The sequence below is a fragment of the Arachis stenosperma genome, chromosome 9, assembly GCF_014773155.1.
Source record: "Arachis stenosperma cultivar V10309 chromosome 9, arast.V10309.gnm1.PFL2, whole genome shotgun sequence".
Classification (NCBI taxonomy): domain Eukaryota; kingdom Viridiplantae; phylum Streptophyta; class Magnoliopsida; order Fabales; family Fabaceae; genus Arachis; species Arachis stenosperma.
The window spans coordinates 12,575,835-12,591,531 of record NC_080385.1 but is presented as its reverse complement, the minus strand read 5'-3'; the positions used below and the strand labels follow the sequence as shown (position 1 = coordinate 12,591,531).

The 15,697-nt window shown below is 44.4% G+C and overlaps 3 protein-coding genes across 3 annotated transcripts; 1 reads left to right on the top strand and 2 right to left on the bottom strand.

Moving 5' to 3' along the window:
- The first annotated feature begins 4,105 nt into the window (after positions 1–4,105).
- Positions 4,106–4,699, top strand: LOC130949074 (uncharacterized). The gene has a single exon (XM_057877898.1). The coding sequence runs from the start codon at positions 4,106–4,108 to the stop codon at positions 4,697–4,699; it is 594 nt and encodes a 197-aa protein (XP_057733881.1).
- Positions 4,700–5,571: 872 nt separating this feature from the next.
- On the bottom strand, positions 5,572–6,694 carry LOC130949073 (uncharacterized). Its single transcript, XM_057877897.1, has 2 exons — positions 6,688–6,694; positions 5,572–6,035 (listed from the first exon to the last, which is right to left on the bottom strand). The coding sequence occupies exons 1-2, from the start codon at positions 6,692–6,694 to the stop codon at positions 5,572–5,574; spliced, it is 471 nt and encodes a 156-aa protein (XP_057733880.1).
- A 6,187-nt stretch (positions 6,695–12,881) lies between these two features.
- LOC130949072 (protein FAR1-RELATED SEQUENCE 5-like) lies at positions 12,882–15,360 on the bottom strand. The gene is made up of 3 exons (XM_057877896.1): positions 14,829–15,360; positions 13,025–14,745; positions 12,882–12,938 (listed from the first exon to the last, which is right to left on the bottom strand). Exons 1-3 carry the CDS (start codon positions 15,358–15,360, stop codon positions 12,882–12,884), a joined length of 2,310 nt encoding a protein of 769 aa, XP_057733879.1.
- Positions 15,361–15,697: the final 337 nt, after the last annotated feature.

The following is a 15,697-nucleotide window of genomic DNA, read 5'->3' as shown; positions in this document are numbered from 1 at the left end:
AGACTTTTCCCTGCTGGAGCCAGAAGGCATAGATCTATCCGTTCCGTCACCGGAACGTGGGCGTTTGGCATTTCTTGTGGCCGATGGTGGTGTGCGAAACAACTTTCGCATGATGCCGTCGGTTCCTGTCAGGGGTAGAGTACTATGCTCAGCCGGATCTGGGGCAACCAGCGTTTCACTAGCGATGCCAGACGCAACTTTCATGGACTGTAGGATTGACTGTTCATCTGTCTCCCCGTCGGAATCCAACAACACGATGGTTTTCTCGAGGATTGCAACAGCTGCGTTGTTGGTCTCCTTCTCGAGATCCCTCTATCGGAGTATAAGCTAAATCGGTTTAGGATAAGGGACACCAACAAGACACGTTACATACATGGCCAAGGAGTAAATCCTAACCTGAACCTTTTCCACGAGGCCCCTCATCAAGTCCTTGACGATGAGACTGATCTTCGGAAATGACCAGTCCTCTTCAGACTGGATCTGATCACCTTTGACCACATTAACATCATCCGGCTGTGGAGCTTCGTCTGAAGTTTCGGAGGCAGATTTGGGTACACCGGGGAGCTACATATTAAAAAAACAAAAATCGGATCAGTTATTTGTTGAAAAATGTGTGAAGTACACCTTAGCAGATGATTTACCTCAGACGCTTGCGGGGGCTGCGACTGCTCAACTATATCTACGTCGTGGACCTCTTCGCATACGTCCCTGCATGTACCCCATACGTGGTTGTTAATGCGAATATTCGTCTACCATGCATATGCAACGTACTGTATTTTGTTGTATTCAAAAAGTCATAAATGAAACTTGTCTAACCTGTTCTATGTGTCACCGTCGGAGCTCGAGCGTGCTTCTCCATCACCCATTGGTTTTCCTTTTTTTTTGTGTGTTTCGTATAATGGTGGTTTAGAAGGGTAGGCGGGTTTATTTAATTGCAAAGAACCTTGCAAATGCCGAGGGCTATGTCCTCCGTTTACGGAATGTGATGCGTCTATGTTTACAGTACTCGGGTGTTGTGGGTGGAGTCACGGGTATTTGTTGTAATTCTCAAACTCCCGACAAATCTTTCACCCGTATGGTACGTTCGTATGCAGGCTCGTTTTATGGTATGTTCGTATCCAAAAGTGAAAGTTCTGAGTGACACTATACTATAAAATTTCCTTTTGCAATCACTTATTCTAGGACGATTACGGTCAAATCTATCCAAAGCTATCGACAGGCATCCACTAAGGCGCTAACTCTGACCATGCCTTCCCCACCACCTCCCCCCCCATTATTTTAATTGATTATATCGTACGGGCATGGGACTGCGAGCTAGACATGCAATAGGCGTAATGCTTTATTTACTACACCAGTACACCGTCAAAAGACAGTCATTGGGAGATGGGATAAAGCCAAAATGGATAATACAGTACATGCCTTTAGCTATCCGGTTCCCTTCCCATTGTACGTATTAACCGGTTTGTTCAAAGATTGTGCCATTCTTGTTTAAGCATAAATATCTATACACAGTGTATTGTCCCACACCCCAAATTGACATATACACCGGCTCGTCTACAGCTACCCAAGCTCTAGGTCAGCGCCTCATAAAGTTTCGCCTCGTGTGCATCACGAGGTAATTAGTGGCAGAGGTTGCTTTCCACTATAGTGCGCTGATTAGTAGTACCTAATTTTCTTCCGGTTATGAGCACCATTGCCCACGAATCTGGTTACGTTATTTTTAAGGATAAAGTATAGGGTTTACTTTTATGGTTTCGTTTTAATTTTATTGGTTCATTAACCAACATTAATATATGAACCCTAAACCCTAAACCCTAAACCATAATCCTTAAACCCTAAACCTTAAACTTTACATCCTATATGCTAAGCCCAAAACCCTAAACCCTAAACTCTAAACCATAAAACATAAACCCTAAACCCTAAACCCTACAACCGAAACCCTAAATTGTAAACCCCAAACCCTACATCCCATATGCTAAGCACAAAACCCTAAACCATAAAACCTAAACCGTAAAACCTAAACACATAAACCCTAAACCCTAAACCCTAAACCCTAAACCATAAACCCTAAACCATAAACCATAAACCCTAAACCCTAAACCCTACATCCTATATGCTAAACCCTAAATCCTAAACCCTACAACCCAAACCCTAAACTGTAAACCCTAAACCCTAAACCCTAAACCCTACACCCATATGCTAAGCCCAAAACCCTAAACCCTAAACCCTAAACACTAAACCCTAAAACCCAAACCATAAACCGTAAACCCTAAAACATAAACCTTAAACCCTAAACCATAAATCCTAAACCCTAAACCATAAATCATAAACCATCAACCATAAACCATAAACACTAAACCCTAAAACCTAAACCTTACATCCTATATGCTAGCCCAAAATCCTAAACCATAAAACCTAAATCCTAAACCCCAAACCCTATATCCTATATGCTAAGCCCTAAACCCTAAACCCTAAACCATAAACCCTAAAACATAAACCCTAAACCATAAACCATAAACCCTAAACCCTAAACCCCAAACCCTACATCCCATATGCTAAGCCCAAAACCATAAACCATAAAACCTAAACCCTAAACCCTAAACCCTAAACCCTAAACCATAAACCATAAACCATAAACCCTAAACCCTAAACCTTACATCCTATATGCTAAACCCTAAATCCTAAACCTTAAACCCTAAACCCTAAACCATAAACCATAAACCTAAAACCCTAAACTGTAAACCCTAAACCCTAAACCATAAACCACAAACCATAAACCATGAACCATAAACCATAGACCCTAAATCCTAAACCCTAAACCTTAACCACTAAATACTAAACCCTAAACACTAAATCCTAAACCATCAACCATAAACACTAAACCATCAACCCTAAACCTTAAACCCTAAACCCTAAATGACAAACCAAAAACCATAAATCCAAAATCATAAACCCTAGACCCTAAACCCAAAATCCTAAACCCTAAACCCTAAACCATAAACCATAAACCATCAACCCTAATCAATCACCAAAAAACCCTAAACCCTAAACAATAAACCCTAAACCATAAACCTTAAACCCCAACGTAGAATAACATAAAGTATCATAAAATACATTTCTTTATAATTGGACATTTTTGAAATACCATGTTTATTTATTGTTTCACGGCTCACAAACAAATCTCGATGTTAACATTATTAACATTATTATTATTTAGTATTAACATTTATCCCTCACATTATTATAAGAGAGAGAGGAAACCACGCAACATTTTTTGAGGCCACCTGCCTGCCTTTGACTTGGCCAGCTAGTCTTATTATTATTATTATTATTATTATTATTATTATTATTATTATTATTATTATTATTATTATTATTATTATTATGTTTAGGGTTTATTTCTTTTTTCCGTGATTTGTAAATTAATATTTATTTGTCCTATTTTTTTCGTTCGTTCATTGGCTAAGCCCGTTAACACTATCCGGATCACACAGCCCCACCCATCAATTCTCATATCCTCATCTTATAATGCTTAAAACCCAGGTGAGCCGAAGGAGCAACAGTAGTGGGAGAACACAGCGCAAAGGAGGATGAAGAGCAAAGATAAGGTTGCTATACGGTCGGGCCTCATCTGGACCGGGTGCGGGAATTGGGTCGGGACTCGGGCGAATCACTTCTGTTGTGTTGGTTTGGGGCGGACCGCTGGCCTAGAATCGCGTCCAAAAATGAAAAAAAGGCTTTCCATGGTATTTTAGTGAACTCTCCTATAGTCTTATGTTCTTAAAATTTAGAATAAATCGAATTTATTATTACCTAATATCTCGATATTCCTTGAAAAACGATGTTTCATATTTTTTTGTATTTAAGGGGCATTTACGTTTCCCGATGTGAATTGAGTGACTGCTCAAGACTACCCATGGAACAAGACAGTCAGACCCATCATGATGCCCACCACTACGCGCTCGTCAAATATACAATACAGCAAATGTGAGAAAGTGTATACTATACGCTTCCATTAAATGCTTACTCAATTGCCATTGTTGTTGATAGTCTAACTCACAAATAAAAAAAAAGCAAAAAAAGGAAACAAAAAGCAACTTTGAATATGGAAAATCAGTTTTCGGATTCGTTGGCTGAGATGGGTGAGCAGGTCTTTCGAGACGATATTTTGATGGAGATTTTCACTCGAACAGACCCGAAGATGGCGGCGAGATGCAGAACCGCAAGCACAACTTGGCATGTCCGACTGTCTTCCGACAGATTTAGGAGAGACAACACGCTCGCGAACATCAGGAAACACCGTAAGGTGTTGCTCCAGATTGGTGACCCAGAGACGTACGGTTCAACCGAATCATTTTGCATTGTGGACTGTGTAGACGGAGGAAGAGTAGCCGCGCCAATGCCAGAGCAGCTGGGTTCCCGTGGATGGTGGACTGTTATCGGCTCCAATTACGGTGTGATCTGCGTCCAGTATAGCACGACTGGTCCTGATTTGAGACTCCTGTTATGGAACCCGTTGCTGCGAGTCGTTCGGCCACTAGACGATCCGGCCAATAAACTACTTAAACAAGCCGTCATCGGATACGCATTTGGATACCGAGCGGGAATTGACAACTACTGCATCATCTATATGTCAAAGAGGCACGTCCTAAATAGGTTTTTGCACTGCAATGTTTTCAACTTCACAGAAGGAAGCTGAAAACACGCGTACATAAAGGATCAGCGTCTCACTCACCTCGATGAGGGCTCAGCGTTCCACCTTGGTAAGGCCGTGTGGGTCAACTGGGGTGGACGTGGTTTGATGATTGCAACACATGTGGTCGTGTTTGATGCAGACACCTTTCATCTGACCAAGATAAGGATAAACCGTAGCTCAATTCAGCACGTGCAGGCGCTGCGTGTGCTCGACGGCATCCCATACTTGGTCGGCTATGAACGATTCCCGCATTGTCGACCATATGGTGCAAGATTGACTTGGAATCGATGTGCGTGGTCCCGTTCATCAAGATAGGAGTTGCCGGTCAGTATGGCGTTCCATTGAATCCGGTGATGATCATGGGTGATCGTATGATCACAGTGCGCAAAAACAATCGCAAACGGGCAAGAGGTTCTAACGGAGGTTTCTGACAGAGATTTCATTAGTTTATATTAATTTAATTAGCCGGCACAGAGTCACCGCATTCAATGGTGAGTGGCCGAGTGATATGCACCTTCAGCACGTTATAATTATGGGGGTGGGTTATCTACTTCCTTGATGGAGCGGCCGCTTGTGTGATTTGATTGCATATCCGGCAAGTAGGCTGTTACTGCGTAAATCCGTCGCGAGTATGTATGGACCAAGTGTAATCGTTGTTTGTATTCCGGGTGTGTTTAACTTATGTTTTTCAAATGGATTGATGTGTATCCTGGTTTAATATACTTAGAAGAATGCATATGGGAAATGAAAATTATCTAATTAGATTGAAAACACAGTGCCAATGCAATCAAGTCCACGCTACAACTAAGACTAAACAAATCGTTTGAATTAGTTATGTTTTCTAGTCGTGAACATAAAAAAATACAAAAAAAGGCTCAACAAGCGACTTTGGTCGGGAAAAAAACCAACAAAACGATCACGGATATCAGCACGATGATCACAACCCCACGCCTCCTCGTCGTCGCGACACTCGCAAGCATGTTGTCTTTCATGGCCGTAGAGGCTGCAACGGCGGCCTCTAGATCTGCCTTTGTTTCATACATACTCTGTTGCAAACGACGCAGCTCGTCTAGGAGTTCCTGTCTTGTCTTCTTCAACTCCGTGTTCTCGCTTCTAATGCCCTCGTTAGTTGCCAACAACCTGCGAATGACATCGAAATAACGAGCTGGGAGCTCTGGATCGTACCACTGAAAGAACGAGCATTTCCTGCTGGTTCTGTACCCAGAACATCCATAAAACCTTCTGCCTGGATAGTCACATTTCCAAGCGGTTCTGATTGGCGACCTCACGTCACAGTGACAGCGAGGGGTCGGGGTATCGACGGAATGGAAGAGGATCCCTGCATCGTGTGTTCAATAGTTCACGGGGAGAGTGAAGGAGTGGCTTTTGAAATAGCAGTGCGCAACGAGGGTTCATATTCACCTCTCTGCTAATGGCATCATGTCCTCGCATCCCAACGGTCGTCTTGTTGACTGACACCTGTGACGCCAACTTGGCACGGACCGGTTGATTAAAGCCCCAGCCCCAGGGCGGATGCATCTTCCCCCATGTAGTTGTTAGCTGACGATCCAAACTATCAACATTAAATATGTGCCCCGTTGTCTCTGTTTGGTATAATATTTCTCTATGAAAAATTTCGAAAAAAATAATTCATATGTAATTATGTATATATCGTGTATGAACCGGTTGCATCTGGGTCGGTGGGGAGATTGGGTTGGTATGCAGGATGGGTTCTTTCTGTTTTTTTGAACCGTGTCAGACTGCTGGCCCAAAGTAACGTTTTAAAAAAATAAAAAATATTTTCCATGGTTATTGTTGTGGGACTTTTCCCAATGCAATTGCCGTTGGTTTCTTGAAACTGGAATAAAACAAATTTATTGTCAAGTAATATCTTGTTATTCCTTGTTAAACGATGTTAATTAATAAGTTGTTTCATATATTTTTATATTTAAGGGGCATTTACGTTTTTTGATGTGACGTGAGTGACATACCCGTCATGATGCACAACCGCGCGTCTGAGCGCTACACTCTAGCAAAACTGAGGAAGTGTATAGCAAAACTGTACTCATGCAATGGCAGGTCACCTTTTGCTATGTTAGGAATAACTTTGCAAAGGCTTGAATATTGGACGGCACCCGAGGTTGCCTAACCGGTGCAATTCTAAACGCATGTGATGCATCCTGCCTGGATGGAGCTGACCGTCTTCATACTCCAAAAAAGGTGTTTGTAGACCAAACGTTTTGACCGGGCAACAGCTAGCCGAGTCGAATATCTTCACAAATCAAGCCATCTCAAAACACAACCATCCCCACACACAACCAACGCGGACCAAACCATCGGACACCTACGACCGATACTACAACCTACAATGGCCGATCATGGGACACCCGCTGCATCCAACAACGTGAACGACGACACGGCCCAGGTATGGTTGTGTTACATTAGCCATTTTTTGTTTGTTTATTTTTTTTGTAGTTATGCTTATGCTGCTCCCGATTCTACTGAATTAGTTGTATACCACAACCTACTAACAAGCGCCCAATGCTAGGAGGAGTAGAGAACACAGGGCCCAAACAACAACACTACAAACGACACGTTGCTGGAAATAATGAGAGAGGTGCTTGAGAATAAAAAGGTTGGTAACACCCGTCTCAATTTCTGCTATAACTGAATCGGTAAATCCAACCATCTGACAGATCTGTTATGATTTTCCATGGAAGAGCACGCAACGCCGAATGGACAGGGTCGAAGCGGAAATGGTGACGATTCGGTTGTTGGTGGGCGATCTTAGAGAGCCTGTCACCCAGGCGCAAAAGGGACCTGCGAATAAATTCAGCACAACGTCCGATGGAAACCGGATTGAGAAATAGAGACTACTGGTCGTCGACAGGGAACACATGCATAACCCAATGTCACGCGCCTCCATTCCCAACCGTAGATAGTTGATGCTTCTAGGAACGATGAGGAAGAGACTTCATCAGTCGTCGACAATAAGTAGCGACGGAGACATCGACATGTTTGTTTACGATGACGACGACGATAAAAAACGGGCCATGTACCCAAAGATGTGTAAGTCAAACACGCACGGCGTCGAAAATGGGCCGAAGGGTGGCATGGCCACAAACTTCTTCAATCGATTCAAGGAAAAGGTATATGGGGGTAACCGAGAGACTATATCGCCCTAACAGAGCAACAATGTAGACAACCCGACAGGGCGCAATGAACTGCAGCCAACGCAAAACAGAAAAGACATTTTTCCCTTTAACACGATGACGTCGTCCGACGAGAGCTTGTCCAAGCCGGAAAGCAGCCACGGACGGACAGCCGACACCTATAAGCAGATTTCACGACGACTCCCGTCAAACCTGACCAAGAAGGGAACAAACACCTCCAACGCATGGCCCATCTCTCAGCACGAGATGGACATCTATAAGTACATCTACGACCATGATTCCGACCCCACGTGAGTATTCTATCTGAACATCAACGACTGAATCTGCCGTGCGGCGTCATTAGTTCCAGAAAACAGTTAAATTGGCCTAGCGGGTGTAACATCTTCGATTTGTTGACCGCAGGGAGATCGTTGTGCGCATCGGGTCGCAACATGCAACTCGTTTTGACATGGGATGCCTGTTAGACGGACGGCAACCAACCCCGAAAGCACGTAGCAATTTATCGTACCCTCTTCGAATTAATGGATTTATTTCCGTTGACCAGGGTTTATTATTTCCATGCGAAGTCTACTTTTTTTTTGTCGGATATGACTTGCAGATAATGGAGATGATCACGATCATGGTTGCATCCGAGGGAGAAACCGATGGAGATCAGCCTCGAGCGGTGTGGTGCTTGCATCCAAATTTTGCGGTACGGCCATATCCTAATTAGTTAGTTTATTTTAATGCATAACTATGATTTAACGTTATCCGTTTTAACACGAACCATGTACCGTTGACATGCACGGTGAATTGTTTCCACCTCTGAATAATCCCTGAGTAACCAGGCCGATGTAATGGACGGCGTCCACCCTGAAATTTTGGCGCAGCGATACGGGGATGACCACATGCGCCTGACAGAAGACCTGCGCCTTGTAAGCTACCGACCGATAAGATTCTTGTACGCAAGTTCTTATCCTGGTCGGACTGAATTATGACTCTCTTATCATTTTTGGCTTTTTCTATCGATCGTAGGTCTATATGCCAGTACTGGAAGAAGACTGTGACAAGCACTGGTTCTTGGCTGTGGTTGACCTATCGGAGAAGCAGGTCTTCTAATTTGACACGAATGCGACTAAAGAATCAAAGGCAAGAAGGAGACGTGTCATACAATGCATGGTAAGCGACGCACATAAGTAAATTCATCGTCCTCACCGAATACGCTAATCTTTTTTATGTTGGCGAATCTGTGCCAGCTGACTGCGCTGGATGGAATTATTGCAACTGACGGGTATAAAAAGTTATGCTCTAACAGCGCTCCCGAGTTTGCCAGTTTGGATATCATGGCCGCACCGGGAGTGCCAAAAAAGAGTAGCAGTACAGACTCCGGCATTTGGGTCATGCAGTGGATGGCAATGGGACGGAGGTTCACGTACGCGGTGTTGCCAATTGTACGTTAACGCATGCATACAGGTAAAATGTAATTGCACTGTGTGTCTCTAATAAACGCCGCATTGACCATTGCAGCTGGACGAAGAGAAGATCAGGATAAAAATGGCAATTGCACTGCTAACGAAAAGATGCAACGAGGAAAGTGGTGCATTGCTTGCTAAGGCGGCGAAAGCGGCCAAGACGGGGAACCGTGTCTAAGATACGTGTGAAGGGGCCGAATACAATGTTTTTTTTTTGTTTAGTCATGCACTGCAAACTTTTTGGTTGTTGGATGCATTGATACAGGTTATGTTATGTGACATTGTTGGGCCTCCTCAATAGACGGACAGTCTTCGTGGACTAATTATATCATGGGCCATATTTCTTATTACTTTTATTGTATCTTTATGTTGGGCCCCTTTATGTTATTTAATGTTATTTTCCATCATGCATCTTCGTTGAGGATGATCGGCGGTGTCATCGCCACCATGCATCAAGTTTTCAGAGCTTCTGTCGGAGGTGTAGTAGACATGGGCGGAGCGAGGAGTTTTGCCTTCGATGAAGAGGAGAGGAGCTTCGATTAGGGTCGGGTATTAGGGGTTGGGTCGCTAGACGAGTTCGGGTTCTAGGTTTTGAGTCGAGTCGATTTCTCTGGACCAACACCAATTCAAAAGAAAATGTTATTTTCCAACATGACGAAACAATAAAAAAAAAGAGTTTTTTTTCAAGGAAAAAAATTTAAAAACGGTTAATATACAAAAAAGAGTATAATTATGAACAACTTACCTGCTTCAATAGCATACATCAATCCGTCCATCCATCGCCAAGGCAAGACTGACAATACGAAGTGATTACTCACTGACCCACGCAATGGAATGAATGATAACATTAGATTAAGGCTAAATTTAAATTTTGGGCTCATTCGGTGGTTATCATTTTTTTGAAATCCAGTAATTGCCCTTGGTAACTGCACCTACATTAATGCCCCATCAATTCCCAATCTAATCAGGTTTATGGGTTATTTATTAAAAAAAACTTAAAAAGACGGGAGTTGTTTCGCCTATTTAACGCGCGTACGTTTGTCAGTCACAAAAAAAAAAACGCATACTTTTCGTAGAAGGGAAGCCATTGTTGGAGACTCAAAAGCTTCCGACAGTAAAGAACCGAAAACCATCAAAGAAATTACAGGCGAGGTATCACAATGCCGCCGCTCGCTGATGTCTGCTTCTTCAGATTCATAATCCCCAACATGGATAATCAAATTGTAATTTTTCAGTTTTTCTGTTCTACTCCCATAACCTCAAGGCCCCCATGCAAGCCCACATCAATATCGATTTCTTACTCGTGCAAAAAATGCCGGCGGCCTTCTCCAACATTGTACGAGATAACATGAGCAAACCCATCGAGGTAATCACCACAAATGGTCAGTCGTGGAGCATCTCGTGGGTTGTCGAGGAGGAGCATCTGCATCGAATCGTCTTTTCGGAGGCTAGCGAGCCTTTTACGAACACTACCATCTTCGAATCGGTGCCTCAATGCTACTATCGTATCACCAACCAAAGTTTTTCTATGTGGCCATCCATGACACAAGATTCTTCGAGATCAACTATGGAAGGTAACAAGATTATTCTAGCGGGTTTTCTGTTTGCACTCGGCTAAGTTGTTTTTATGCTGTTTTACGTTATACCAGAAATTTGCAAAATGGAAGTCTTCCAGCAATATCCGCACATGGCAACTACACAGTCCAGTTCTTCGCGATAATCCCGGTGAACGACCCTGATACAATGGTATAGACGCCAATTTCAATTCCTTTACCACCTGCAATCATCAATCCATCTATGTGTGACACATTGTAACCCTTTTTTTTCCACCATCCACTACAGATGCTCCTGCTGCGGTTGTCGCGGGATTATGGCCGGTCCCTACCGCGACCCCTGACCCTAACCACGCCTACAGGACATCGTCATTGCGTGGGCTGGAATATGGAACCTAATGGAAGGATCGTGCTTCATGGAGGATGGGATGCTGTCTGGGAACACTATTGCCTAAGGGATCAGTGGCTTGTGCTGTTCCGTTATCACGAAGTTCAAAAGACAATGTATGTCATGTTCTTCAACGGTCATACAATGGAAATCAACTACTTGGCCCATGTCGGGCCGGAGACGGACTGCTCTTGTAAAAACTATCCGACGGCCCCCAGGACAAGGCACATAGCCGATGGGTTCAGATCGACCAATCCATTCTTTGTCAGTCCAATCGTGCACCGCCTGGCAACCCGTTTTCTCGTAAGTGTGCCGACAATTGTTTTTAAAGGCAACTATTTCCTATCCTATTGTTCTAGTCAACTATTGTATTGCTCTTACCCTAAAAAATATGTCATCGCTTCCAGCCGAATGTCCCCCCTCTGCCGGGAGTATGCGATGATAGCCCAATTTCGATTACCAACGAGAGGGGTGCGTGGACCGTTCAGTATACGCACTATGTCGGGAGGACGAACGGATGTTTTGGAATGGGCTAGTCTGCCATAGCAACTGCATGCCAACTAAGACACGGCCATGTGTGTGTCTTCGAAAGGCTGGCGCTGCAAGACTACCAGCTGCATATATATTGAGAACTCTTGTATCCTAAACCCCCCAGCCACCGCCCCCTAACCCCATCCAAGTAACTCGGTCCATGGTGTTTTCTTGCCTCAGTTTGTCAAGTACGGTGGTGCAAGCTACATGTCCATACATCTGTCTCTTTAATCTATATGTTATTTCCAGGCATACAATTCTACCTTGCCGTCATTAAGTTATGCTTTAGATTATAAACACAATAATCGTTTCTGTTGTTAATGTGCACGTAGCATTGCAAATAGACTGATCTCCCAATATTAGAAATATATGTCAATTAGTGCCTGTGAAGTTTGAATGTAATTTTAAGCTGTGAACTTTGAATGTAATCCGCTTCACTTCACCTACTTTTTGTAGCTTTGGATTTTGAATTTTGAAACTTCACGCTGATTTGTTAATACCTTAAAAATGATAATTAGTATTGGTTGTTTATTGATTCAGAGTTGTTGCCGTGCTTCACTTAGTGCATTTTATTCATCACTTCCGGTGTTTTAAGCGTGTGTTTTAAATTACATCCATAATCCATGATCCCTTACAAAGAATTTTAAAACCGCGATTGAACCACATGCATTTTCCAACGAGTTTTTTTAGGAGACGTGCATCTGAATATCCACCAAACGTTACAACCAATTACATACAAAATATCTACTAAACATAGAATCGCTGTAAACATGCCCGTAACGACCATGTCCGGTTCAACAAAAGGGTGGACATCCACATACCAACGAAAGCCAACATAGCAAAAACTTGTTTTAACGTCGACGACATATAGACAGTTCTGTACCCAGATGAAATCCAGACAATATTCGGTGCGCGGCTACAGCCTACCGGAGAACGTGAAAGGGTTCGACCAACCTACCGTTGCAACACACGGTGGTGACGACTGTAGGCCCCCTTTGCTCAATCGGCGAGAGACATGACTGGCCTGAACGTGTTGGTCCCAGCAAAATCGCTATTAGCAAACCCAGCCTGCGTGTCATTATCGGAGCATTAGAACGAAGGAATCTCCACGGTCGCATACAGATCGCCGGATAGGTTATCATACAGCTGACACCGATGTAAAAAACAAATGATTAGATCCATTTAACAGAGCAGAAAACTTAACTATATCATTTATAAAGTGACCAACCCACCATATCAGTGTCCATCGAATCCATGTCATCTGCAACTGCGCTGGATAATTCTATTGTGCGGCGGTCCGGACACGTCGTCCTGTTGTGTCCCACCTCCCGGCACAAACGACATCGCTGGGTTTTCTTTCCACCATGAGAAGCGTTACCCTTTGTATTGCGCCTGGGTGGATTCCGCACCGGGGCTCTGCCACCCTCAATAGGTGGCCCCTCGGGTGGAAAACTGGTGTCCCCTGCATCTTCGTTCTCGAAGTGCTTCAACATCAGCACGGCAATATCCCTAGCAAACTGGAACTTTTCGGTGCTGTGACATGCAATCTTGCACACTTTTTGGTACCAATCCATCAGGCACCAGTGTTGCGTCAGTTGTACAGAATCCCATATCACGCCCATCGACTGCACCACAAGTTTTGCATCCTTGGTCCATCTCGGCAATATCAGAGACCTCGGGATCTCATGAACATTATTAAGAACAAGAACCGCAATTATATGTTCGCAGGGGACCCCGAAACATTCCATTCTCATGCACGTGCATCGGACCTCCCTCGTATCAGACGTTGCAACAACACGCCAATCTTTCCCCGGAGTGCCGTATCGAGAGACAGTGTGGATAAAATAGGAACCGTTGTCTTCAGAGTCAACTACCCTCATTGCACAGGCCCTGTCAAGAATGGGAACAAACAAATAGAATATCGCACGAGTGTAGTTGTCGGCTGCACTCCGCTCCAGCTGTTTCAGGTTGGTGGTCATAACAAGGTCACCCTTTACACACTCGAAATCAGCCTCCACCTCCTTTGCGCACACGAACATCAAGCATCGATGGAAATGACGTAAAAACTCAGTATAACTGTATCGAGACTTAACATACCGTGATATCACAGCGTGCAAGCCCTCGCACCTTGGTGTTGTTCGAAATCCGGCAAAGAACTTTTTCCGTATGTGTGCTGTGGCCCAACTGTGCCTTCTCTCATACATGTCCTGTACCCATCTCTTATCGGCGACGCCAAATTTCTCAACCATCTCAAACCACTTTCTCTGGAATGTTCGGACCTCGTAGTCGCCAAGCATGCAATCCTTAAACATCCTGGTGAATTTGGGCTTTCCGATGTTGCTCGTGGCGTTTCGGAGTAGATGCCAAGCGCAGAGTCGATGGTGAGCCTCTGGAAAAACTTGCTCGATAGCAGACTTCATTTTCCTGTCACCGTCAGTTATTATGGACACGGGAGCCTTCCCTTTCATTGAAGTTTGCAACTGCTGAAGCAGCCAGACATATGTCTCTTCTTTCTCGTTTGCCACCAGTACAGCGGCAAAGACAACCGTTTGGTTGTGGTGATTCACACTGGAGAATACTACAAGAGGTGAAAGGTAAACGTTTTTCTTATACGTTACATCAAATGCAACCACGTCTCCAAACACCTGGTAATCAATTTGGCTGGTGCCGTCACACCAAAACAAGTGTTGCAACACGCCCTCACCGTCAACAACTTCCTTGTAGTACAGTGCTGGATCATTTGCCTTGCACTCTCGTAGATACCTTAAGCACGATTCCGCATCTAGGCCACCCTCCCTTCGTTGCTTCGCATTTACATTGTGCATGTTCCTTGTTGTGTACGGGACATTATGATACCCGCCGGCCAGGCTCGCCATAAAACCGTGGATTCGGAGACGCCAATGCCCCCTTTGCGCATGTCGTTCATTTGCTCGATGTCCGCTTCGCTTATCCTCTGATGGCTCGGGAGCATGGAAGAAAATTGCAACTCAAGAACGTGGTGGTTATGCGCGTCTGAAAAGTACGCAACGTGCCAACGTCCTAATTCATCGTCCATGCGGAGTAGCATCCTTGCAGGGCATCCACACCGTGTCTCGGCCCTCGGCCTCTTTTGCCGGTTAGGCATCGAGTAGAACTTCGGGGATCGGTACCCTTGTCGGTGGCACACGAACTCCTGCCGTATCCTTACTTCGCCGCGTTTTTCGCTTCTAGAACGTCTCGCGCCGAAGCCATGGTGCTTTGCATATTGCTGGTAGAACTCAAATACAATGTCAACATCTGCGAAATTAAACCGGAGAACATCCTCCTCGCTCAAATTTAAAAAATCAACCCAACCTATCGACTCGCCGGAATCAACAGCGTAAAACTTGTCGTCCGCATAATTGTCAGACATTCCTCCGGCGTCGTCTAAATTGTCTTCCAATTCAACCGCATCTCCATTGTCGACATCGGCCTCTGCATGATGGTCGTGTTCTGTTTCATCTTCCTGAAAATCGTACTCGTCCGACTCCATCCCTGCAGAGCCTTCGCCCTCAAACGATCCAACTCCGTGGTCTGCTCCGTCGGACATCTCTGCTTCATCGGCAACGCGCACGCCCCAGTGGTATCTTCATCCCCGGCAACCCTGTGCCAAACAGCAACAATGCGGTAATTTAGCGAAACACGCAAAATTGGGGAATGTACTCCAAAGAAATTTGGAGACCTATGACAAAGAAAAAGTGGATATTTGTAAATCAAGTGAAGGATGATAATACAACGGGTACCTTCTTTCCATTGATGGAGACGGCGAAGCCATCTATTGCAGAAGACAACCGACAATGCAGATCAGGTACCGTCGTCGTCAGAGGTGAGGCTGTTTGTGTGGGGGGGGGGGCAGAAGAAGTTAGATGAGTTAGGAGGTTTCAGTC

Excerpts from the sequence above, each read along its gene's own strand:
- LOC130949074 (XM_057877898.1), top strand. The coding sequence starts at position 4,106 with ATGGAAAATCAGTTTTCGGATTCGTTGGCTGAGATGGGTGAGCAGGTC.
- LOC130949072 (XM_057877896.1), bottom strand. The coding sequence starts at position 15,360 with ATGTCCGACGGAGCAGACCACGGAGTTGGATCGTTTGAGGGCGAAGGC. Across the intron at positions 14,746-14,828 it reads CATGGACGATGAATTAGGAC|AGGATAAGCGAAGCGGACAT; the intron begins GTTGGCACGTTG and ends CCGAGCCATCAG. Across the intron at positions 12,939-13,024 it reads ATTCGATGGACACTGATATG|CTGTATGATAACCTATCCGG; the intron begins GTGGGTTGGTCA and ends CATCGGTGTCAG.